Source organism: Schistocerca serialis, chromosome 2 (genome assembly GCF_023864345.2).
Source record: "Schistocerca serialis cubense isolate TAMUIC-IGC-003099 chromosome 2, iqSchSeri2.2, whole genome shotgun sequence".
In the NCBI taxonomy this organism is placed as follows: Eukaryota; Metazoa; Arthropoda; class Insecta; order Orthoptera; family Acrididae; genus Schistocerca; species Schistocerca serialis.
In genome coordinates this window covers 654,414,495-654,441,946 of record NC_064639.1, presented here as the reverse complement: position 1 = coordinate 654,441,946, position 27,452 = coordinate 654,414,495, and the positions used below count along the sequence as shown (strand labels likewise).

Sequence of the window (27,452 nt, the reverse complement as noted above, 5' to 3'; positions counted from 1 at the left end):
TTCAGAAATACCAAACCCCAAATATTTTATTGGCAATTTTTACTTCTTTTGCTAGATTAGCTGAGACTAATTTGCATAAAAAAAGCAATTAATTGTGATGATTGTAAAAATACAAGACATATTCCAAAACTGTGGTTCAGTGACCAATATTCAGCCTGAATGAAGTTTCACACATGCAGTGCTGTCCACCAATTCCTTAAGAAACTGCTCCACTGTTGGGTTGATTCAGTAGCCATTTGCCAGTTGGTGAGAGTGGGTCACAATGGCTGAGACAATTGTAAATCCCACCAACTGTGAAATGTGCAGTGTGGTTTGATTTTTGCTGGCAAAGGGGTCTTCAGCTGGTTAAATCCATTGTGAGTTATGCCTAGTATAGGGACCTGAAGCAATGAGTGACAAACAAGTTTGAAAATGGTGTTAAGAATTTCAAAATGGCCACACAAATGCTCATGATGAACAGTGGAGTGGCAGGCCCAGTATTTGGACCAGCAACATCGTTGATGAAGTGAACCAAAAACTTTGAAGTGATCAGTGGTTGACATCTAGTGGTCTGGCTAATGAATTCCAAAAAGTTGCTTGAACCTTAATTTATCAATTGTCATTGAACAGCTTGGATATCACAAGCTGTGTGTGAGGTGGATTTCAAAGATGCTCACTGATCAGCACAGAGGCTAAGAATGCATAGTGCATGATAGTTTTTGAAGGCCTATAGATAACATGCAGACAATTTGTTTTCCCAGTTGTCATGGACGATGAGACAGGGATATCATAAACCAACGCAGAACTGATCAATGCGGGGGTGCCATTCAAGTTCACTCAAATCTAAAAACGTTTAAGCCATCTCTACTCTCAAATTGAAAAATGGTGGCTACCTTCTTATGGAACAAAAAGGGCATCCTTTTGATGGATTTCATGGACTGTGGCCAACAATTACAGCTGACATATACTGCAGTACAATTACAGTTGACATATACTGCAAAATGCTAGCCAAACAGATACATGGAATCCAAAAGCAATGCCCCATGAAACTATTGTCTGGCATAATCCTCCTTCAAACGCTGCTGCCAAAACCAGAGAGAAGATTCACGATTTTCTTTGGGAACATTTTGAGCGACTAGCGCGAGTTTTGGTGTTCTTGTAAAGATAAGTCATTTTAGATTATAAAACATATAGATTAGTACTGATTACGTGGTAAATAGGTGTATTAGTGGGCCGTTTAAGTGTACCATTAAAGGTTTCATTTTTCTTTACGTAATATAGCAGAAAACGCGAAAAGACTGTACAGTCGTATTTTCTGTTTACGTTCTGCTGCAGCAAATCTATAGAATTTCGTTTAGTTGTTCCTTGCTCTCTCCAGCAATTTAACTTAGCGTACCTCTTCATTATTTAACTAGCATTTCCAGAAAGTAGCGTAAAGTTTAAGTTGTTGTTTCAGAAACTTTGCACTTTTGTTTTTGTTTACACACAGTTGCGTATAGGTCAAATTTGTGTAACCATATTTTCGTGTTTATCTGTAATTTAACTGACTTATTCTTAATAAACTATTATGTTTATCATGAGTGAAAAGTGCTTGACTTGCCATAGAATTGTTAGGTCGGGGCTTTGGTGTGATGGGTGCTGTAGTTTTTTCCATGTGGGTGACTGTAGTGGCGTGGGAATGAGACTCATCAGTGGTTTTGTAGGATTTGTAGTAGAGATAGGAAGATACTAGAACAGGAGGGGAAAATTGCCGCCCTTCATGCTGAGTTAGACAAGGCCAGGGGAGATCTTGACAGGTTAAGGAGGAAGAAGGGTAAAGAGAGGTGGGAAGTGGCAACAGGCAACAGGAGGAACAGGCCTAGAACTTTGTCTGACAGCTTTATGGTGAATGTGGAAAATAGATTTGACCTGTTGCTTCAGTTAGAAGCTGGTGAGCCTCAAGCAGTTGCAGGTGTAGACAGGGCACAACAAACTTTCAGCAGCAAATTGAAAAGTAAGAATGTAGGGAAATCAGTAAAGAGAAAGAAAGCGTTGTTGTTAGGTAGTTCCCATGGAAGAGGTGTTGGCCAACTTTTGCAGGATGAACTAGGATCAGAATACCAGGTCACCAATTTTTTTAAACCTAGTGCTGGTCTGGAGCAGGTGACAGAGGATTTAGGATCACTTTGCAAAGATTTCACTAAGGAAGACACCGTGGTTATAGTGGGTGGGGCAGGTAACATTATTGACAGAGATCCTGGGTACAGTATAGAGTGTGACCTGACGAAGATTGCATCAGCATCGAAGCATACTAGTGTTGAGTTTGTATCTGTTCTTGGGCGCCATGACCGACCTCATTTGAACTCTCCTGTCAAGAGAGTTAATTTTGGGCTGGAACGGCTGCTCATGTCGGGTGCGGGGTCACATATTGGTGTGGTTCATGTTGATTCTCTCAGTAGGTGGGATTATACTAGGCATGGCCTTCACCTCAACAGGAAGGGGAAGGGTAAATTGGCTGGGGAAATAGCAGGAAAGTTAAAGGGGGGAGGCACTGTCATGAGTGGTAAAATACCAGTGGTTATAGGATTCAGAAAATACCCTTTTTTAGGCTAGGGAGGACAGAAAGAAAGCAAATTTTAAGAGAGGTTAGAACTGAGACAAACCTTCAGTTTGAGAAAGAAATCAAAAAACATAATTCCAGCTTATTACATCAGCATAAACAGCCATTGGTTAAGAATTTTCAACTGTCAGCAGATATTTTAACTCCACCCAATTTTAACCCAGTCAATGTGAAATGTCAGCTATCTTTATTGCATCAAAATATTCGAGGACTGAGAAATGAAATTAATGAATTAACTATCTGCATAGATGAATTAGAGTCTTCAAACCCAGCTGACATAATCTGCCTCTCTGAACATCATGTGACCACTGGTATAGAACTTGTAAGTGTTACAGGGTTTAGGTTAGCATCTCACTTTTGTAGATCAGAAATGGAGAAAGGAAGAGTTGCCACATTCATCAGGAACTGTCATAAATTTAAGAACATAGACATTCATAAATTTTGCCTAGAACAGCATATGGAAGCATGTGCAACAGAATTAGAAGTTCACAAAAAATCCTTCATAATATTAAGTGTATATCGAGCACCTGCAGATAACTTTAATCTGTTTGTAAACCACCTTGAAGCTGTACTGGCCCATTTAACAACCAAAAACAAAGAAATAGTGGTTGCTGGTGATTTCAATGTAGATTTCCTTAAAGACTCTCCCAATAAGAACTTATTTGAGTTAGTAACACTATCATTCAACTTAATTCCCACTGTAAAGTTCCCCACTAGGATAGCCACTTGCTCACAAACAGCTATTGATAATATCTTTATAGAAAAGTCCAATGAACAAAATTATATTACAAAACCAATAGTCAATGGCCTCTCAGACCATGACATGCAGTTCCTTCTGTTAAATGTTAATACTGAACAGGATATAAAATCTGTTAAATCTGAGCTCAAGAGGGTAATCAGTAAGTCAAAAATTGATTATTTTAGGACACTCCTCAGAGACATTCACTGGACTGATGTTTACAGTGCTCATGGCATGAATGAAAAATATAACATTTTTGCTAATAAAATGCTTACCTTATTCGAACACTGCTTTCCCCCAAAACTTACCAAGGTTAGAGCAAAGTCTACAAAGAAGCCATGGATTACTCGAGGAATAGGGGTATCTTGTAAAACAAAAAGAAAACTGTATCTGTCAATCCGAAACATTTCCAATGTTGATACTATAGCACATTATAAGAAGTACTGCAAAATATTAAAGACTGTAATACGGATGTCAAAGCAAATATATTACAAGGAAAAGATAGTCATATCAGATAACAAAATAAAGACAATATGGGATCTAGTGAAGGAGGAGACCGGTAGAACCAGACATGAAGAGGAACAAATAGCATTAAGAGTAAATGATACATTGGTGACAGATGTGTATAGTGTTGCAGAACTTTTTAACAAACATTTTATAATTGTTACTGAAAAGATGGGGTTGTCAGGTTCGGTAGATGCTGCTATGGATTACCTTAGACCAGACATTTCAAGTAACTTCCATAATATGAATTTGACCCTCACTATCCCAACAGAAATAATGTCCATCATAAAATCTTTAAAATGAAAAACATCTAGTGGGTATGATGAAATATCAACAAAGTTAATTAAAGAATGTGATTCTGAGCTAAGTAACATATTAAGCTATCTGTGTAACCAGTCGTTTATCAGTGGAATATTTCCTGAGTGGTTGAAATATGCTGAAGTTAAGCCACTGTTTAAGAAGGGAGATAAAGAAATAGCATCAAATGTCCATCCAATTTCTCTGTTGCCAGCATTCTCAAAAATTTTTGAAAAAGTAATGTACAGTTGTCTTTATAACCATCTTATCTCAAATAACATACTGTCAAAGTCACAGTTTGGATTTCTAAAAGGTTCTGATATTGAGAAGGCTATCTACACTTACAGTGAAAATGTGCTTAATTCATTAGACAAAAAATTGCAGGCAACTGGTATATTTTGTGATCTGTCAAAGGCATTTGACTGTGTAAATCACAATATCCTTTTAAGTAAACTAGAATATTATAGTGTAACGGGAAATGCTGCAAAATGGTTCAAATCTTATATCTCTGGCAGGAAACAAAGGGTGTTATTAGGAAAGAGACATGTATCAAGCTATCAGGCATCATCCAACTGGGAACTAATTACATGTGGGGGTCCCACAAGGTTCCATTTTGGGGCCCTTACTTTTTCTTGTGTATATCAATGACCTTTCATCAGTAACATTACAAGATGCCAAGTTTGTTTTGTTTGCCGATGATACAAACATTGCAATAAATAGCAAATCAAGTGTAGTCTTAGAAAGATCAGCCAATAAAATATTTGTGGACATTAATCACTGGTTCCTAGCCAATTCTTTGTCACTAAACTTTGAAAAAACACACTACATGCAGTTCAGAACTTGTAGGGGGTGTCCCAAGAGTATATGTCTAACATACGATGACAAGAAGATAGAAGAAGTGGACAGTGTTAAATTCTTGGGATTACAGCTTGATAATAAATTCAACTGGGAGGAGCACACCACAGAACTGCTGAAGCGTCTTAACAAATCTCTGTTTGCAATGCGAATTTTGTCAGACATAGGGGATATAAAAATGAAAAAGCTGACATACTATGTTTACTTTCATTCCATAATGTCATATGGGATTATTTTTTGGGCTAATTCATCGAGCCAAGCTAAAGTTTTCCAGGCACAAAAATGTGCAGTAAGAGTTATATGTGGTGTGAACTCAAGAACATCCTGAAGAAGCCTGTTTAGGGAACTAGGGATACTAACTACTACTTCCCAATATATTTATTCCTTAATGAAATTTGTCATTAAAAATACATCACTTTATCAAACCAACAGCTCAATTCATGGAATCAATACTAGAAATAAGAATAATCTTCACAAGGATTTAAAGTCACTTAGTCTTGTACAAAAAGGTGTGCATTATTCAGGAACACACATTTTCAATAACTTGCCAGCAGCCATAAAAAGCTTAACAACCAATGAAATTCAGTTTAAGAGAAGCCTAAAGGATTTATTGGTGGCCAACTCCTTCTACTCCATTGATGAATTTCTTAGTAAAACCAACTGATTTGTATATAAGTACAACATAACTTCTGCACAATTTCAGTGCAGTAATGTGTTCATTGAAAATTTGTGTGTGTGTGTGTGTGTGTGTGTGTGTGTGTGTGTGTGTGTGTGTGTGTGTGTGTGTGTGGGGCACTTTCCCTAGAAAGCTGAAACAATCAATTATAAAACCATTATACAAAAATGGGGATCATTATGATGTAAAAAACTACAGGCCTTTATCAATGTTATCTTGTTTTTCAAAAATTATAGAAAGAGTAATGTATGGAAGACTCTCTACTTTCCTAAAAAAAAGTGGAATATTGGTCGCAGAACAAAATGGCTTTCGAAAGAATAGATCAACTGAAACAGCTATATACAACTTTCTAAAACTTGTCCTAAATTCCATTGATAATAATGAAGTAAATTGTGGGGTCTTTTTAGATTTATCAAAGGCTTTTGACATTATTGATCATAAACTACTGCTCGAAAAACTTAGTTGCTATGGACTTCGTGGTACTGCTCATGCATGGTTTAAGTCATATTTATCTGGCAGATCCCAGAAAGTAGAAATAGTTCATGATGGAAAGTCATACTTTTCTGGTTATAAGGAAGTTAGTTATGGGGTGCCCTAAGGATCGGTGTTGGGACCCCTGTTGTTCTTGATCTTTATAAATGACTTGCCAAACTATTTAACACAAGCTGATTGTGTACTTTTTGCTGATGATACAAGTCTCTTTATTAAAGCTCAGAATGAGACTGACCTTAACAGCAAAATTGAAACAACAGCAGTTGAAGCAAGTAAATGGTTCAGGGACAACAGTTTATTTGTGAATGAGGGGAAAACATTATGGATGAATTACAGACATGTTTCAAATAATATGAAGCCCAATATAACTGTGAAGCTAGGCCAACAGAATATACTACAAACACCGAATACAAAATTCTTAGGAATCTGGTTAGATGAGCATCTAAAATGGGACAAGCATATAGATGTGCTCAATAAAAAGTTAAGTAAATGTTGCTATATATTTAGAATGCTCAAAAATTGCTGCAGTGATCAAACAGTATTGTGTACGTATTATGCATTTATGCATAGTCTTTTGCGATATGGTGTCATATTTTGGGGCAATTCAAGTCAGGCAAAACGCTCCTTTATTATTCAAAAACGAGCGATAAGAATCATAAAAGGAGCTGCACCTAGAGATCCATGTAGGGAAATTTTCAAGGAATATAAAATCATGACTCTTCCATCCATTTACATCTATGAAAGTATATGCTTTCTGAAGTCTCACCCCCAGTTTTCTTCTTTAAACAGTGAGTTCCATGACTATACGACAAGACAGAGTAATGAATTTCACAGAGAAGTGCATAAGAAAGCCCAATACAACAAGAGTGCAATATACCACCCAAAAATTCTCTATAGTGCTCTTCCCTTAAAAATAAAAAGGATTCAGCAGCTGAGCAGTTTTAAAAGTGAACTCAAAAGAATGTTAATCAGTAATAGTTTTTACAGTGTTAGAGAATATATGAATTCTTCAGAAAGATAGCATGCCTTCACCTATCTTATAAGTTACTCATATACAAACTTGTGTCGTGGGGCAGACTCTTTTATGTACACACAAAAATTAATTAATCTGTCAATATAGAGTGTTATAATCATTGTTTCTTGTTGCTGTCCATTATACACAGAATATATGTAACTTATTTGTGTCCAATATTGTTACAAATTTATGTCGTGTAAGCTCTAATTGTTTTGCCCATATATTTAATTCAGATTATTCACTGATAGTTTTTACATAATATGTTGTTATTCATATTTTTTCTGTATGTAACATATGACAAATCCCATATTATTGTACATGATAAAACGGGTGCTCAATAAACTGAAACTGAAACTGTGTGTGTGTGTGTGTGTGTGTGTGTGTGTGTGTGTGTGTGTGTGTAAGTATAATCTAACTTCTGCACCATTTCAGTGCAGTAATGTGTTCATTGTACATAAGTATTACAGTAGTTGTATTACATGTTTATTACTTTATAAATAAATAAAAAACTTTTTTATTTTAAATTCAGTGCATTAGAATTTGTAAAATGACTCTTAGTGTTCATTAAAAAATGACGATCATTCCACTTGGGACCTGTGGAATGGTACATTAGCTTACTTGTTTTAGTTGTAAATATTTGTCATGTATTGTTATTTTTCTGACTTGTTCCACATCCTGGAGGACCTCCTCACTACGGATCAATTGGAATGAAAGTAAATCTAATCTAATCTAATCACCCTCTGTGCCGACCCGACCTTATACCCAGCAAATATTTCTTCTCCTTGCATTCGACTCAGTGGCTGGGTGGACAAAAATTTCAAAATGATGACAAACTCAAGACTGGCATTACCAGCTGGTTCAGTCCCCAAGCAGCAGACTTCTACACAGAGGGGTTAAAGAAGCTGGTGCAGCGTTACAGAAAGCATGTAGATGTGAACAGCAATTATGTGGAAAAGTAAGATAGATATGTAGTAAAATATTACTGTCAATAAAAACCTTTTCTCATGAGCTAATTTTTTTAATGACCAAATGGATCTTAGTTTTGAAATATGCTTTGTAGAAAGAAGCCTTAAATGATGAATGTAAGTCATTATTTGAATATGAGACTTGGACTTTGACCTATTTGCCACCAGGCACGAAGGTAATCAAGTCAAAATGGGTATTCAAAGTCAAATAAACTGAAGATGGTGATATCAAACTTCATAATGTATATTTCCAGATACCAGGATTGGAATTCGATGAAACATTCTTGCATGTTGTTTGTCATTCCTCACTTTGTACACTGGTAACATTAGCACCTAATAAACTTGAACTTGACATTGAACACATGGATGTTTGAACTCCTTTCCTATTCAGTGATTCATTGAAGGTGTTTAAAAATGACAACCCAAAAGGCTACATGGGGAAGGACAGAAAGATGATAGTTTGCAATCCAAAGAAGGCAATTTATGATCTGAACAGTCTTCATCCATTTGGAGTCAGAAGCTTGATATAGTATTGTGTAATATGAACTGGACTCCACCTCTGTAGCTGAGTGCCCAGTGTGGCTGACTGCCATGTGAGGGCCTAGCTTTGATTCCTGGTACTGCCAGGGCTTTTCCTTGATCGGAGGAGTGGTGTAGGGTGTAGTCAGCCTCGTGAGGCCAACTGAGGAGCTACCCAGCCAAGTAGGAAACCTGTCAACAACAGGGAGAGCCTACTTATCAAACAGAAAGCAAAGAGTTAGCATCTCTTCAAATGGCGCATATCACTTTCTGACTGGAAAAAAAAAAATAAAATAAAATAAACAAACAAAGATGATGTGACTTACCAAACAAAAGTGCTGGCAGGTCGATAGACACACAAACAAACACAAACATACACACAAAATTCAAGCTTTTGCAACCCATGGTTGCTTTGTCAGGAAAGAGGGAAGGAGAGGGAAAGATGAAAGGATGTGGGTTTTAAGGGAGAGGGTAAGGAGTCATTCCAATCCCGGGAGGGGAAGGACTTACCTTAGGGGGAAAAAAAGGACGGGTATACACTCGCACACACACACATATCCATCCGCACATATATATATATATATATATTATTATGGAGTTCCACAAGGCTCCATAAAAGGTCCAGTCCTATTTCTCTTCCATGTTAATGACTTACCATTAAATATCAGCTCCCCATCAGTTCTGTTCGCAGATGGTACTTCTGTCTTAGTTGAAGATCAGAATTCAGAAAAAAATCCCAAATCTGTGATCAGAACCCTCAGTACCTTAGAAACCTGGTTTCAGCTAAATTGGTTGAATCTAAGCATATCAAAGACCAACATGATGCAGTTCAAAACCAAACAGTCAAAATGTGAACAGATTAAGATTGTACACAACAACCAAGATATAGAAGAGGTTGACTCAGTCAAATTCTTAGGTTTAAATGTAGATAAAAATTCGAGCTGACAGGCACACATTGAATACCTAGTAAACAAACTGAGCAGCTTTGCATTCGCAATGCAGATATTATCAACTGCAACTGACATTGACACACAAAAAGTAGCATATACAAGCTACTTCGAATCCATTATTAGGTATGGTATTGTCTTTTGGGGTAACTCGACAAACATAGTGCGCGTACTAATATATGCATACTACAAATCACAAAGAACCATGTTGACCATAATTTAGAAAACTTAAAATATGAACTCTGTCTGCCATCCTTATACATATATGGATTATTATATTTTTGTACACCAGACATGAATTATTTGAGGGAAGCCATTCTGTCCATTCACATGACACTAGAAACAAAGAAAATTGTATGTTCCCTACCCACCACCTCCGACTGTATGCTCAGGGACCTCAATACATGGGAATGAAAATTTGTAATAAATTAAAAGGGAACAAGTTGATGCAGATAAATTTAGATTCACTTAAAAGAAAGCTATATGAGGTTCTGACACTGAAGTGTTATTACTCAGTAGATGAATTCATGCAGTACAAACTGGAAATTGGAGCTTGATACGATGTGCCACATATTCCAAGAAATATCATTATAGTGTCATTATTATTGTAGTGTTATTATTTATTAATGCAAAAATAATTGTAACTGTATTATAAATTTTTGACATGTCTCCTGTATGCAAACCAAATGGATTGCAAATGTATATCATGAGATGAATAAAACACAATTCTCAATTGTGCTGACCACATGCCCCTCCATACCACATCTGATGACACTATTGGCAGAGGAAGACACTGGGGTCTGTCAGGGCCAAGTGGTCCGTTTAGGGCCAGAGTATAGAACTTTAAAATGAACTGGAAAAGTCAGAATATGCCATGCATTTATTACAGAAATGAAAAGCAAATTTTATTATCTTATCAAATAAAAATAATAAATGGGAAAAAGAGTTAATGAATCAATTTGAGATGAGAGATCTTCCTGAACTCGTTAAAGTCTCGGCAACTGAGTAAAATAAGACTGAAAACAAGGTGCAGTTAGTGCTGACTGAAGCAAATCAAAAAATCCACTGGGAAGCAGTGAAGCAAAATATGAGATACATTATAGGTACAGTCAGTATAGGACAAATTTTCCAAAAAAGCGGAACAGCCAAAACTGAAGGCTTACGTGATGCTGATTGTGCATGAGACATCAGGCAACTGTGATCAATACTGGGGTATATTTTTAAGTTAATGGGGGCAGCAGTTTCATAGAATCCAAAATGCAACAAACAGTAGCTCTAACCTGAAGAAGCTGAATACATGGTTCAATCAACTACAGCACAAGGAGCAGTGTACCTTCAAGGATTGCAACAAGTATGTTCTGTGATAATACACAAGTGTGTACATCACACTCGGACAATATACATTGATGTGAGGCTCCACTATATTTGTGAGCTAACGACTGTGGGGAAACTGCATAAGGTCAATCAGTACCAACAAGCCGCAAGCTGACTTTCTGATAAAGACTTTTCCAAAGATTAAGCATCTGCAGTGTTGTCAAGCTGCAGGACTTCCATAGTTCACAGATTAACATCTTGGGAACTTGTGGTGGTGTTGGGAACAATTTAGTTTTCTGTGCTGACATCTTGTACTAGCTTATTGTTTTCACCTTAAGTTTCTCTTGTAATTATAATGGAATAAATACTTTGATTACCTGTGTCCTTAGCAACATTTTGTGTGTGAATTTAATTTAGTACGAACAAGAGGAGCTATTAGGACAGGCCCTCTATAATTTTCTTTATACTTATATGATATTAAGCTCATTGCTGGGACATCAGTTCCATAAAGAAATGCAGGACAATTCTCAAAAAAAAAAAAAAAAAAAAAAAAAAAAAAAAAAAAAAAAAAAAAAAAAATTGAAAAAATCCCTTTTGAAGATTATAAGATTTCTGGATACTGTCAAGTACAGAACATTTCAAGTTTATATCATTGGTAGTTGCTTGCATAGCGTAGTCTTGCAATTGTGGATAGCACTTGGAAATTTTCTAATTTTTAATTAGACATGCACCATGCTGCTGTAGGCAATTGATGTCTGGTCGCTGAGCTCCAAATCGTGTAAATGTGAAGAAAATCAAAGATGGCCAGTCTGTAAGATCTCATTGTAAGTAAGTTTTATGTGCTCTTGAAAGGACTGTTTAGAGTCAATATCCAATAGGAATAGATATTTTGAATGTTCTTGCTGTGGAAACCTTTTTAATTTACTCTGTTGATGTTTATTATTCTTGCAGAAGAAGAAGTGAGGAAGATAGTGGATTCAATATGTAACAAAAGTCGTGCTGTCATTGAACTTGGCAAGAAGTTTTTCTATCAGCAATTAGAAACTGATATAAGAACTGCGTACAGGTATGTATTCTTGACTAAACCAAAAGGAGGTTAAGCAAGCATCTAGTGCGAGCTGATTGATGTATGGTATAGAGACACACATATCAACATATTTTAGCTAGCCTTTGAGCTGCTGGGACTTTGTCTTATAGTCACCTTCACAAATCTAGATACAGGTACAGACATTTTCATTATCATTGTACATATTCTATCGATTACATCAATAGATTAGAAAAAGGCATTTAATTAACAAATACCTCTGATTTTTTGTTTATGTACAAATGAAATGTTGTTGTTTAAATAAATTTTGGCTTGCAGCTGGTTGTCATTTAATTCATTGCATGATATTTTAACTGGCTACCTGCCAGTGATCTTCATGTGAGCCACTGAAGACAGACAAAGATTTGCTCTGTTCCAACGTATATAACACACTGTGAGTATTGTGCTCATACATCAAAATTTAAGTTGACAGACAGACCACACTTCCCGGCTTCAGTGCCATCACTTGTGGAAATGTGGAATCAGCTGTCCTCTGCATTACTGCTTGCCACAGCCATTGGTGCACTCTGTTGTCCTCAATTGGAATAAATCATGAAGATGATGGAATTCCATGCACCGTCCAACTGGTAGCCACTATCGCAGTTCATCAGATTTTCCTCCAGGCATATTTCTTCAGATTCCTTAATAATTGAGTCCCAAATAGATGTTGCTGTGATCAGACTCAGAGTTCTGTCATACTCCATTGAATGTCAGTGGAAGTACAGTGTTTGGCGATAGCAGGCTTGCTTGGTTGCAAAAGATGAGTGCACCATTGATGTTCAGTGCAGCATTCTTTCACAGTGGGTGTGCTCTGTTCTGTGTACGCCATACCAAAGTGACAAGGTATTTTGTAAATTCTGCCCATCTGCAATAACAAGTCGTTCTTTACTCATCTCAAAAGATCTGCAATCTGCAATGGTGGATGGAAAATCACTTTCACCTGTAACATAGAGAGTATTGGATTCTTGCTCTTTTAAACAACATGTTGTCCACAAAAGGAAGAATAGGTAAAGATTTTGCAACTTGTTCTCCTCTTTATCCACTTCCTGATTCTTGGTTTTAACTGAAAGTGCCCTGTTAATCTGCTTCATGGAATACCCATTTTTTTCTGAACACTCTCTTTAGATGGGCGAGCTCTTCAGGCAAACTATCTGGATCTGAGACAGTGTTAGCTCTGTGTATGAGTGTTTGAAGCACATTCATAGTTTACAATGGGTGATGACAACTTGATGCTTGCAGATACAAATTAATATGGGGGAACTTATCGTTAACTGAATGCCACGAGAGCCATCATTCTTTCATCTAACGAAGACATCTGTGAAAAGCAGACAACTGTCTTTCACTAATTCCATACTGAATCAAATGTTGTTATGAATGGAGCTGAGATGTGAAGAAACACCCTCAATTTGTCTTACCCATGAGGCCACACTGTAAAAATATCATATACATACCTCCAAAATACAGTTATTTTAAGGGCAGATGATTCAGGTGCTCTCTCCTTGAAATCCTCCGTAAAAAGGTTGGCCACCAAGAGAGGCATAGGACTACCCATGTTGACACTGTCAGTCTGTTCGAAATATTCTTGATTGAACGTAAATAGGTAGAGGATAGAGCATGTCAAAACAAAACAGCGATATCTGCTTGATGCTCTTTGCCAATTAGCACCAAAGAATATCCTAGAGGGACTTTTGTAAAAAAGTGATACTACGTAAAAGCTAAACTGCCAGAACTGTTAAGACAGAGAGCCCCAAGTCTGTTGATAAAGTCAACTGGGTTAAGGATGTGATGTGGGCAATTTTGTGTCAACAATTTCAGCAAAGAAGTGAGATGTTTGGCTAAATAATATGTATGTGCTCCACTAGTGCTCACAGTTGGATGTAATAGAATATCTTCCTTATGAAATTTTGGAAGGCAGTATTAATCTCTTGATGATCTCTTGAGGTAAGAACGAGGAATTCAGTAGTGCAGAAGGTTTCTGTTGCACGCATCCTGTATGGTCATAATCAGTCCTCCTATAGATAGCATCATTTAGCAGACCATACATCCTATCATCATATGCACTATGAGGTAACAAAATGGTTGCATTACCTGTCTGTATAAAGTAAGGGACTCAATTTTGCACCTACACATAGAGCATCACCTTTAATTAGTTTTGTGAATGGTGTTGAAGAAGCCGTAGGACACCTTCCTTCAGATGCTGTGCGAGAACTAAGAAGGGTAACTTGCCATGCTCTTTTGAAAGCTCCGCCTCAATATGGTAACTTAACCTCTGCAGAAAGGGCAGCACTATGAAATCTATTAGAGGGCACTGATGTAGTAGTACTGAAGGCTGACAAAGATAGTATGGCCCCATGGAGAAGACAAATTGGAGTTTCTTCACCATGTCAACTCCATTCACAACAACATTGAATTCACTATGGAAATAGAGAGAGATGATTGTCCCCCGTTTTTGGATGTCTTGGTTAGACGAAGAAATGATGGCCGTCCAGGGTATTCAGTTTATCATAAGCTTACTGATTTGTATTTGCAAGCGTCAAGTTGTCATCACCTGTCAGAAACTATGAGCCTGCTTACACAGAGCTCACACTGCTTCAGATCTAGATAGTTAGCCTAAAGACCTCGCCCACCTAAAGACAGCATTCAGAAAAAATGGATATTCCACCCAGGAGATTAACAGGCACTGTCAGTTAAAACAAAGAATCAGGAAGTGGATAAAGAAGAGAACAAGTGGGCAAAATGTCTACCTTTTCTTCCTTTTGTGGCCAACATTTCATTTAAAATAGCAAGAATCTTCTGTAAATTTCAAGTGAAATTTATTCTCCATCCACCCTCAAAGATTGCAGATCTTTTAGGATTGGTGGAGGATGTCTTATTATTGCAGAAGGCCAGAATTTACAAAATACCTTGTCAGAGTGGTATGGCTTACATATGACAGACCACACTCACTGTGAAAGAATGGTGCACTGTATCAAGCATGGACAAACAATATTGTTTGCAGATGACCCTAATGTACTGATCACTGACAGGTCACTAGATGCACTAAGAGAGAAAGCTGAAGAAAGACTTAGTAGCTTTATGAATGGGCAAGCTGAAGAAACACTTACAAGCTTATATGAATGGGCAATGAAGTCACTCCTAATAAAAAGAAAACAAGCACTATGAACTCCTAGATAAACAGAAAGCGAGATTACAACAACTGGAAAATAAATAATGAAGTTATACAATGTGTGGAAAGCACAAAATTTCTGAGAACGCATATTGATTGTCAGTTATGGTTGGAAAAACATGTAAAAATACTTGGCAATAGAATTTCTTCAGCATTGTATGCCCTCTGAATTCATATGTCAGTATGTGATATTTCATGTATCAGATCAGTAAATTTTGCTTATATTCATACTGTTATTAACTATGACATAATTTTTTGGAGAGTGAATAAGAAGAGTATTCAAGTTTATTTAGGCTACGAAAAGTATCAGTGTGTTTAATGACCAAGAGCAGAAATACAGCCCACTGCCTCATTCTTTTTAAAATAGGTTCCAGGCACTGTGAAACCAGTAGCCACTATCATGGCTATTAGATTATCAAAATTCATTGCAAATTATTGTATAAGGAATCAAATGAAAGCCATAAAAATTTCAATGTTTTACATGACAAAATCCATACAATATAAATTGTTTTACAGTTTAATAAAGCTACCAATCAGTCATGCAAAAACATTAATGTTGGAGTTGCCTCGTGCAACCAAGCAAGTTCACTATTTCCAAACACTGTATTTCCACTGGACGTTCAATGGTGTATGATAGAACCATGATTCTGACTGGAGCAACATCTTTTTGGGACTCCCTTATTAAAGTCTCCATGGAAATATACCAGGTGAAAGTCTGATGGACCATGATAGTGGTTACTAGTTTCACAGTGCCTGGAACCGTATTGTCTCCATGATTTTTTTCTAATTGAAGATGACAGAGTGTGCCAATGGCCATGGTGGGCAGCAATGCAAAGGACAGCTGAGTTCCATGCCTCCACCAGTGCGGGCACTGCTGCCAGGAAGTGTGCTCCATCTGTCAATTTGAATTATGTTGCATGTGTTGGATACCTGCAGTATGCAATATATGGCAGAATGGAGCAAGTCTTCATCAGTCTTCAATGGCTCACCCGAAGATGACCATTACGTGGCCAGTTGAAATATCATGCAATGAATTAAACAATGACTGGCTGTAACCTGAAATTTGTTTGAACCTGTAGTTTGCTGGGGCAACTTACAAATTCACATGACACATTGTTGATACTCAATTATATTTCTTCTTGAGGTACAAAGATGACATGAAAATGTCTACAGATGAAAACAAAGTGTCCATATAAATATTAACATTTTAGCATCAATCACAGGCAGGGGGAGTTGGAATTACTGCCATTGCAGTCTAAATATCATTCTCCTGACATTGAAATTTTATGGCTCCTTGCTGGGCTGGTGCTTCATGTGTAGCTGTTGTTCATAGATTTGTAATAGTGTATATTCAAGTTTGTTCTTTGATTGGATAACATTTGAAAAGGTTTTAAGACTTAAACAAACAAATAATGGAAAAAGTAGAAAAGAAAAAATGCACACCGTTAGTTAATATTTTAAAATATATTGGTCACAGGGCTTGGGGAGCAGACATATGGAGGCTTTGTATTTAAAAATACTGAATGCCATTCACCATGAGGTAATTAGTCTGACCATGGGGGCACTGAGGACGAACTCCTATTCCCAGCCTCTTTGCCAAGGCTGACAAGCCATCACTTCACATTAGGCAGCAACTGCTCATTGTGCAACAGACATACAAAATCTTTCCTTTCACCTTCATACCACTCAATTTTTGGCCTGTCGTTTGCATGAATCTTTAACATCTGATGGTGACCAGTGAGGCCTTTTGTACCAGTGCAAAGGATTTCCTTTTAGACATGGATTTGGTAGGTCAGAAATGGCCATGTGAAGAAAGAAAGAACTACAAGTGTCATTCTTAAGTCTGTTTTCATCTCATTTTATGTCAGCACTGCAATATCTCTGAAATACATACAAATGGTTCAAAACAGTGTGATATCCCTGGCTGCTCAGTACCATTCACTGGCAGTGTTTTCAAGTATTGACTCCAAAGTATGTTTACAGTTTTCAGTGTTCATGTGTATGCAGCCCTGGAGGTGCTGGAGCAAATGAGTCATCAACAAAGCAAGAAGTTTCTTATCTGATTCAGCTGCCTTAGTGCCTTACAAGCTTTGCAACAGATGTACCCAACAGAGACAATGATCCATTTAATACAGCAGGGGAAGCAGGTGTCATTCTGCTGTGTGCCAGAGCATGTAGGAAGTTGGTAAATGAGATAGCAGTTGAAGCAGCTAAGGAGGCCTGCGAGGAACACAGTGTGGCTCTATTTACCATACTCCTGCAGGCTGACATCTTGATGTTGAGCCCAAGAGCCATATAACTGTCTGGGGTGGGGTAGCAAGGCATAAGGAACAATATGCTGCACTAGCCAAAGAATACCTTATAGCTTTTTCAGAGATGCTCTTCTCTGCAAGCATTTCCACGATTTTATCATACTCTCCAACTACTCATCATAACCCTTGCTTTATTAGATTGCATTTTATATTTGTACCAGAGGCCAGTGCCTAATGTGAGAGGGTACCTGCCCTCTGTTTTAGCTAATGATGAGATGAGTGTCACAAATAGAGGTTTGCATCTGGCATTTATGCTCTCTCAAATTGCTTGGTGGATGTAGTTCTGCAAAATTTTTGCAGACATCAGTGCTGCCACTTTGGATGGGTGGAGCAGATGCACTTGACTTATTTCATGCTCAATTGAGTATACTGTGCTAGAATGGCCTGTCCACTACAATTACCCGACCACTGCTCAGTTCTCTGCTGCAGGATCATGATGGTTGAACATGAGCCTAAGGCTAGGGTGAAAGTGAAACTGGATTCAAAAGAATATATTGTAAGTGCAGAAGAGTGTGGCCGTAGCAGTGTTTAGGAGAGATTTTCATTAGTGATGATAAAAATGGAAATCATCCTGACTAAGTTTAGTTTGGTAGGTGCTATGCCATGCCTGCAGAACTCGGCAGAGTTTAAGCTCTGAAGCATTACCGGTGGAAGCTGCAGTACAATAACTAAAATGTGCGAAGAAATGTGACCCAGAGAGCTTCATGTATTTATTTAAAAACTGGGGGAGGATTTCACACTTCTTGGCAAGAGCTTGTAAACGTCTTTTCAGAATCTCAACTTTGTACAGCTCCAATGTTTTGCCTGATCCTACAACAATAAGATGAAACATTGAATGACAATCCAATTAAATATGGGTGAGTGTGATTCCCATCATTGACCAGGCCATAGATGTGAATACTTGTGCATGTACAGTGGTTGTGTGGACCAATCCATTTCGAAAAAATTGTTACAAATCTATTACTGCAAAGTTTGTTTATCAAAGTTAGGCACTTCTAAATATGGGGTTGGTGAGAACTCATTTTTCTGAGAAGAAAAAATCTGGGGAATTTATTAAGAACCATATTACAGAAACATTATTTAATTTAGGAATAGGTCCACAGCAGTTTAATAAGATTTCATTTGTCATTAACCTAGGTACTAATACATCCAAGGCATCCCAGTCCTTTCAGCATTATGAATGCATTGTTATTTAATGTGGGAGTAAATCCACAGCAGCTTAATAAGATTTCATTCATCATTAACGTAGGTACTAATACATCCAAGGCACTGCAATCCTTTCAGCGTTATGCGTGCATTTCACATGTTTTGTTCACAGTCCTGAAGCACAGTTTTGATGGCAGTTGTTTGAAAAATGAGGTTGCGATGGTTTATTCAGCAATTTATGCTACCAGTGATGCTATCCGTTTCCTACAGAAAACTGATATAGACAAGCTCAAAGCAGAAAAGAAAGCCAAGGTGGAACAAAAAATGGTTCAAATGGCTCTGAGCACTATGGGACTTAACATATGAGGTCATCAGTCCCCTAGAACTTAGAACTACTTAAACCTAACTACCTAAGGACATCACACACATCCATGCCCAAGGCAGGATTCGAACCTGCGACCGTAGCAGTCGTGTGTTTCCAGACTGAAGTGCCTAGAACCGCTTGGCCACACCGGCCGGCCAAGGTGGAACAATTTGTTTAGAATGTTACAGTCTGTAGTTAGGCAATCTGACAAAATCATGGAAATGCTTGCAGAGAAGGACATCTTTGAAAAACTTATTGTTTACAGCAACAACAACAACAGCAACAACAAAAGAACTTGTAACAATTTTGAGCCTTTCAAAGTTGCAACAGAAGTGCTTGAAGGTGAGAACTGTCCCAAAATTAAGTTTGTTTGTTTAAAAGTGAATAAACTAAAAACTCATTGCAATGCAGAGCTGACAATACAGAGGTACGTGTAAATTACTATATACCCAATTTTGTTATTTAATAAATATTGATTGTACAGAAAATCAAATTTTAACTGTAAACATAATTAATTCTAAAAGGAGTGCAGTCTCCATATCATAGAGGAGAAAATTGAAATTCAGACATTGCGAAGTGTAGCAACATATCTGTGGCCAATCTTTCACTCATTAAAAAGTATGTCCACTGATGATAGAAATAAGATGTTAAAAACTCCGTGTCAAATTTCTGATGAATTATCTATTCCAAGTTAGACATAATTAAATTATCATGTGACAGTAATATTTTATTCAGTTTTTGTGATATCTGTAAATAATTATTTATGACCAGTGAGAAAATGTCAGACACACTAAAAGTTTCTGTTTTCAGAATGACTAGCCTGTGAGCCATATGATATGCAACCTCCTAGTGAGGTTACTTTTATTTAACCTGAATGAATGGCAGTGATGATGATTATCTGGTTGAGTGTTGGACGCGTAATAGTAGTGCTGACCGGTGTAGCACAGTGGTTAGCACACTTGACTCTCATTCACGAGAGTGACTGTTCAAGTCTATTTCTGGCTATCCAGATTTACATTTTCCATGAGCTCCCTAAATTGCTCCAGGCAAATGCCAGGATGGTGCCTTTGAAAGGGCATGGGCGATTTCCTATCTCATTGTTGACATTATTGACAAAGCTCAAGCTTTTGCTTTGTCTGTATTAACCTTGATGTTGATGGGATGTTAAACCCTAATCTTCCATCCTTTCTTCATAACAGTAGTCCATTTCCCAAGTTATCTAATTTAGCAAGAAGAGTGATTTGTGTCCAGCCACAGATGCATGTAGCAAAAGAAATTTCCATGTGGTACGGAACCATATGACGCACAGGCAAAGCAGACATGATCTGAAATGAGTTGATGACGTCATCAGAATTCATTTTAATTGCAGTGCTAACATAGAATAACTTTTTGCAAATTTATTTCTGCTAGATTTCTGATTTCTTATGTGGTAAATTCATTTTTGTAAATTTGAATTAGTAAAGCAGTTGATACACTACTGGCCATTAAAATTCCTACATCACGAAGATGGCGTACTACAGATGCGAAATTTAACTGACAGGAAGAAGATGCTGTGATATGCAAATGATTAGCTTTTCAGAGCACTCACACAAGGCTGGCGCCAGTGGCGACACCTACAACGTGCTGACATGAGGAAAGTTACGAACCGATTTCTCATACACAAACAGCAGCTGACCAGCGTTGCCTGGTGAAACGTTGTTGTGATGCCTCGTGTAAGAAGGAGAAATGCATACCATCACGTTTCCGACTTTGATAAAGGTCAGATTGTAGCCTATCGTGATTGCGGTTTATCGTATCGTGACCTTGCTGCTCGCATTGGTCGAGATCCAATGACTGTTAGCAGAATATGGAATCGGTGGGTTCAGGAGGATAATACGGAACACCGTGCTGGATCCCAAAGGCCTCGTATCTCTGGCAGTTGAGATGTCAGCCATCTTATCTGCATGGCTGTAATGGATCACACAGCCACGTCTCGATCACTGAATCAACAGGTAGGGATGTTCGCAAGACAACAACCATCTGCACGAACAGTTCGATGACGTTAGCAGCAGCAGCAGCATGGATTATCAGCTCGGAGACCATGGCTGCAGTTACCCTTGATGCTGCATCACTGACAGGAGCGCCTGCGTTGGTGTACACAACGACAAACGGGTGCACGAATGGCAAAACGTCATTTATTCGGATGAATCCAGGTTCTGTTTACAGCATAATGATGGTCGCATCCGTGTTTGGTAACATCGCGGTGAACTCACATTGGAAGTGTGTATTCGTCATCGCCATACGTATCACCCGGCTTGATGGTATGGGGTGCCATTGGTTACGCGTCTCGGTCACCTCTTGTTCGCATTGGCAGCACTTTGAACAGTGGATGTTACATTTCAGATGTGTTACGACCTGTGGCTCTACACTTCATTCCATCCCTGGGAAACCCTACATTTCAGCAGGATAATGCACGACCACATGTCGCAGGTCCTGTACGGGCCTTTCTGGATACAGAAAATGTTCGACTGCTGCCCTGGCCAGCACATTCTCCAGATCTCTCACTAATTGAAAATATCTGGTCAATAGTGGCCGAGCAACTGGCTCGTCACAATACGCTAGTCACTACTCTTGATGGACTGTGGTATCATGTTGAAGCTGCATGGGCAGCTGTACCTGTACATGCCATCCAAGCTCTGTTTGACTCAATGCCCAGATGTATCAAGGCTGTTATTATGGCCAGAGGTGGTTGTTCTGGGTACTGATTTCTCAGGATGTATGCACCCAAATTGCGTGAAAATGTAATCACATGTCAGTTCTAGTAATATATATTTGTCCAATGAATACCAATTTATCATCTGCATTTCTTCTTGGTGTAGCAATTTTAATGGCCAGTAGTGTATTATAAAAACAGCAGTGTGATTTTTCTTTCCAAGAAACACCATCGTTACAAAATTATGTAGTTACTTAGTTTTCCTGTGAAACTTTTCACTGTTTCCAGATTTTTTCTTTTCTTTTTTTCTCTCTCTCTCCCTCTGTTTTTTTTTTTTTTTTTTATGGATCACAGTGATGCATCAATTGTATACTACATAACAGGAACATATGTCTACAACATAACTAAATTGATCTGAGTTAATTGGGTATGCAATTTTTCATGGTGCCTAAGTATTCCACATGTATATATTTCCTGTGTTAGGTATCAGTGCAGTAGTATATAAAAACTTTTCATGGACGAAGAAATGCTAAATCCTCCTGGTTTCCTCAAGCCTCAACTTTTGGGGTGTAATGTGAAAGATGTATTAATTGGTATCAATGAATTTAAAGCTTTCAAATTTCGTTTGGAAATGATGGAGAAGGCCATTTTTTCCATATAGACCATTATATTTCAACACTAAATTTGTTCCAAAATTCTGCTATAATACATAGTGCTGTGGAATATGCAGGTACGTGGTTTGCACAGTCTCACAGTCATTGGGAACAGTTTTAAGCTAATGGGAATTTTTGCTAATTTAGGGTTATGTGTAGTTAATTCAGTTATAAAAATCTATAGAATTTAAGAGGAATCTCAAGTGAGTTGTTTTGCTTTAACAATTTCTGCTATTTTCCAATGTCACTATTTCCAGTGTGGTACTCATATGTACAGCTATTTGGTTATTTAACAGTGGCAGTACTATTTGTCAGTTCTATATGAATAATGTTTGAAAACAGAACCTGCTGTTTTGCCTTTCATTTCACTATGAGATATTACAGTCCGTGTGTCATTATAACGGTCAAGATGTCACTTTTTGTGCTTCTGAAAAGGCTTTATATGTCACAATAATTTCTTAAGCCTTTAGAAGGAGATCAGCAATAGGATTCTTCTGTGGGACTCACCAAAGAGCTTCAGTATATTTCTATTGGTATACAACCATCCTTCAACCGAAACTGCCCATCTGAAGTTCTGTGCTTTGCTTTGCAACTGTTGTGCCTCAAGAAGCTTTTTCATATTATTTGCATGCCAAATTTGTGCCTTTACCATCTTAAAGTAGTGTACTAAGTAATAACAATATAGGAAGGATGACCGAGCGAGGTGGCGCAGTGGTTAGACACTGGACTCGCATTCGGGAGGACGACGGTTCAATCCCGCGTCCGGCCATCCTGATATAGGTTTTCCGTGATTTCTCTAAATCACTCCAGGCAAATGCCGGGATGGTTCCTCTGAAAGGGCACGGCCGACTTCCTTCCCCATCCTTCCCTAATTCGATGAGACCGATGACCACGCTGTCTGGTCTCCTTCCCCAAACAACCAACCAACCATAGGAAGGATGGATTACTAGTCACCACACAGAGGAGGCATTCAGTCACAGACAGGCACAGTGAAAAAGACTGCTAACATATTAAAACTTCCAGACAAAGTCCTTCTGAAATATAAAAACACCACCCACCCATTTCATATTGGACTTTCTGTTGTGCTAAGTACATGCTTTTAAAATACTTGATAATATCACTAATGAAGTAATTTATTTCCACAACTAATAGGTTTTCAAAACATCCATTGTGGTTTGTTTCCAGAATAATTGTATCCTTTCTGCCTTTGTTGCATTATATCTTTCTAAATCTTTTCATATATGGTTTCAATCTCCTTCCACTGTGATGGCGTGAGAATGAAATATATGGATATTTACCAGCAGTTAGCGATATCCAAAGAATTTCACATGCTGACTCAGAAATTACTGTGTTTGATTTGGAATCATAGTGACACAATCAGTTTTAGTTACCAGTAAAGAAGGAATTTGAATTAACTGCTTTATTGAGTTGCTAATAATATTCATATATACTATTCACTGATGGTGTGTAGTGATGATTAAAAATTACGGATGTTTTACTCTCAGAAAGTCATCATCTCGATCAGCTTATTCAGCATTACTCCCTTAGAATGGCAACAGTGTGCCAGTTATGAACTTGGTTCTCTAGTGTGTGTGTGTGTGTGTGTGTGTGTGTGTGTGTGTGGAGGGGGGGGGGAGGGGGAGTGGGGTGGGCGCCACACTAATTTTATTCTTTTTAAATTTTATTTTATATATTTATTTTTTTGTTTTGGCTGCACAACACTGCTTTTAAACTGACATTAGTCTTTTGTAAACTGCGTGAGTCAGCAAAATGTGGTTTATTGTGGAATAATGTCTGCTACACATTTGTGCTAGAGTACTTTTATCTTATAAGACCCTATTATGGAGGTATCAAAAAACAAGCAAAATTTCAAACTTGTTTTAAATCAACTTCAGTTTATGTAGCTGGTATTCCTTCAAAATTTTTTCAATATTAATTTCAGAATGGGTGAGGAAATAATGGTAAATAACTTAGCGATGTCTGATGGCCAAGAAGGAGTTCGCAGCTTCATAGAAAAGAGGAAGCCTTGTTGGACGCACAGCTCAGAAAAATGCCACTAATGATCAGCTATTGCTTCTCTAATTGTAATAATTGTTACATAAGTTAGTCTGCTTTTGCATGCAGTTGGGTCTAAAGGTAAGAATTATAGCTGCCTGTGGAATTCTGTTCCTGAAGTAAGATGTTGCTCATTCAGAAAATCCTAAGTAGCAGGTATAGACCTTTAATGGTATCATTGTGTGTGAAGGATGCTATACACTTTATTTATTTTCCAGTTGTTTCCATATTGTGTAATGAGGAGAATTTTATTATTAAGTAACAAGAAATACTGTACATAAATGTTATTTCTCGATCCCTCAGTTACTAGTGCTCAACAATTGCTACGTGCCAATGATAGTTAAGGAATATTCTGACAAGTCAGAATTTTGCTTTAAAAATGAATCAATAGTATAAGAATGATATTCCTATGGTAATTTTCTCACATTTAATGAATACAATGTAGGTAATAAGTTACATTTTACTTTTTGAAGATTTATGTACCTATCACAGAAAAGGAAATGAATGGAATTAACTGTAGACTTTTTAATGACACATTGTAGTACGTAGTGTGTTGCAAAGACAAGATTAATAATTGTTCCAATATTCTGTATTTTTACAGAACTTTCTCTTTAGACTGAGCATGGAATTGTTATTTATATCTATGTACACCAAAATTTTGTATTGTTCAATCTGACATGAGAATTTTTACATCTATTGAAGCATACTTGTTGAATAATAGACATAATAGTGATTGTTATCTCTTATAGCTGTAGTTGTTAAGAACAGTCATTGTTCCTTGTCACCAATTTACAGTGTCCTGGATTGTTATTGATATTTTCAATGAAAACTGTTATTAAGTAACTAGAAGTAATGTATGTGCACATATGTAAAAGGCTTATGAAGTTTCATAATATGTAACTTTCAAAATTAATTTAGCGAGCAAACATTTTTATTGTAATTACAGTAAATGAAAACTAGAAAGTCATAAAATGTGAGCTTTCTCTCAATCTGTTAAATAACTTAGACAATACAAGTTAAGTCCTGCCATAAGTTAATGTATTTAACTATTTTGACATATGGCAATACAAGGCTGTGGAATAATGCTCATACTTGTTACAGTTAACATTTGAAAATTGTAAATATTTTATGAAGAAAAGAAAAGTAGTTTCAGATTGCTATATCCTGTAACAGTGCAATATAGATGGTTCTTCAGAAAATGGACTTTTTCCTAGTGCTCGTTGGAATGACTTAAATATAATCATTTTTTGTGATACTGATTATTGTAATGTCAGTTTTGAGTGATAATTCATTTATAAGTGTGATCATAACAAAAATTTCATGGATGTTGCTGTACTCTGTGAGGTCTTCAGTACGTGAAGGTTTAAATTTCTCATTCTTCTCTTACAATTGAAAATCGAGGATGGGATTTAACAATATTATGAAGAAGATAGTTGCTACTCACCATATAATGGAAATGCTGAGTCACAGATAGGCACAACAAAAAGACTATTGGATAATGAGCTTTAGGCCAACAAAGCCTTTGTCGAAAATAGACAACACACACACACACACACACACACACACACACACACACACACACACGTGACCACAGTCCCTGGCATCAGGAGCCAGACTTCAGCTTCAGTTGCCAGTGACTCTGGTCATGTGTGTATGAGTTGTGTTTGTATGAGTTTGTGTGTGTATGTTGTCTGTTTTTGACGAAGGCCTTGTTGACTGAAAGCTCACTTTCTGACAGTCTTTTTTTACCTGTCTGTGACTCAGCATCTCTGTTATATGGTGAGTAGCAACTATATTTTTTATAATATCATTCTTCTCTTCTTCTTCTTATCACTGTATTGTTGTTTATTTTCTGCAGAAATCAGCATTGAATTACCAGTATTTTTGCTAAAGCATGCATTTCTTTCAGTTATTATTGCTGTTACATCTGAGAGCCGAAAATGTGGACTATATTTGTAACATGTAACTATTGTAGGTTGTTTATTGTATGTTGCATATTATGGCTGCTTCAGTATCTGTCATTGTCACATGTCTTAATACCCAACACAATTCATTTATGTGGTGTTGCATCATCTTAGGTAGCCACATTTTATAAAATACAATGCAATTATTGTGGGGATTGTCTTGCATAACTTGATCTTCAAAACCTCTATCAAATGGTTGTCTCAGAGAGGTGCTATAAAGACCTACAATTTCATTGGTAAATGTCCAGGGCTCAGGAAACTGACATCCAAATTTTATTATCTGACTATGCAGTTTAGTGAACTTTTTGAGTGTTTATGCTGTGTCACATGTTATGAAATCCTGATATATTTTGCCATGTGAAACCATTTTCATTAATTTGTTTCTCACAGCACCAGTTGCTATCGTTTATCTTTCAGAATTCTGACTTGAACATTTTCAGTCATATCTACACTTCTTCATGTGTTATCAAGTCCTGGTATATTCATAAACAAGAGACCATTGAAGTTCTTATTTTATCAGAGTAACAATATAAATTGTCCTCTTATATATAAACTACAATAAAATTCCCCCAGTTTTGTGAGGAAGTTTTCAATATTCATGCCCATGATGTGTTCTCCAAATCTCTCTCTCTCTCTCTCTTTGTGTGTGTGTGTGTGTGTGTGTGTGTGTGTGTGTGTGCTGTTTTCTCACCCCCCCCCCCCCTCACCCCTCCCGTCACCCTGCAAATCAGTCTCTGACTTGTTTGTTGTTGAAGCCCGCGATGAATTCCTCTCCTGTGCCAACCTCTTCATCTCAGAGTAGCACTTGTACCCTACATCCTCAGTTATTTGTTGGATGTATTCCTATCTCTGTCTTCCTATACAAATTTTACTCTCTATAGTTCTCCTTTGTGTCATGGAAGTTATTTCCTGACATCTTAACACGTGCCCTATTGTCCTTCGCTACTTCTTATTAGTGTTTCTTTCTTTACTGAGTCTAAGGAGAATCTCCTCATGCCTTACCTTACCAGTCCATCTAATTTTCAACCTTCTTCTGTAGCGCCACATCTCAAATGCTTTGATTCTTGTCTGTTTCTATTTTCCCGCACTCCATAACTCACTACCATATGATGATG

At 37.4% G+C, this 27,452-nt stretch overlaps 1 protein-coding gene across 1 annotated transcript in view; it reads left to right on the top strand.

Annotated features, from left to right (window-relative positions):
• LOC126457737 (enoyl-CoA hydratase domain-containing protein 3, mitochondrial) overlaps positions 1-27,032 on the top strand; it is a 122,223-nt gene extending 95,191 nt beyond the window's left edge. Inside the window, exons 6-7 of the mRNA XM_050094282.1 lie at positions 11,853-11,967; positions 24,261-27,032. Of these exons, the coding sequence (XP_049950239.1) occupies positions 11,853-11,967; positions 24,261-24,378 (233 nt within the window). The 3' untranslated portion in view covers positions 24,379-27,032. The remainder of the gene's footprint in view (positions 1-11,852; positions 11,968-24,260) is intronic.
• The last annotated feature ends 420 nt before the right edge of the window (positions 27,033-27,452 follow it).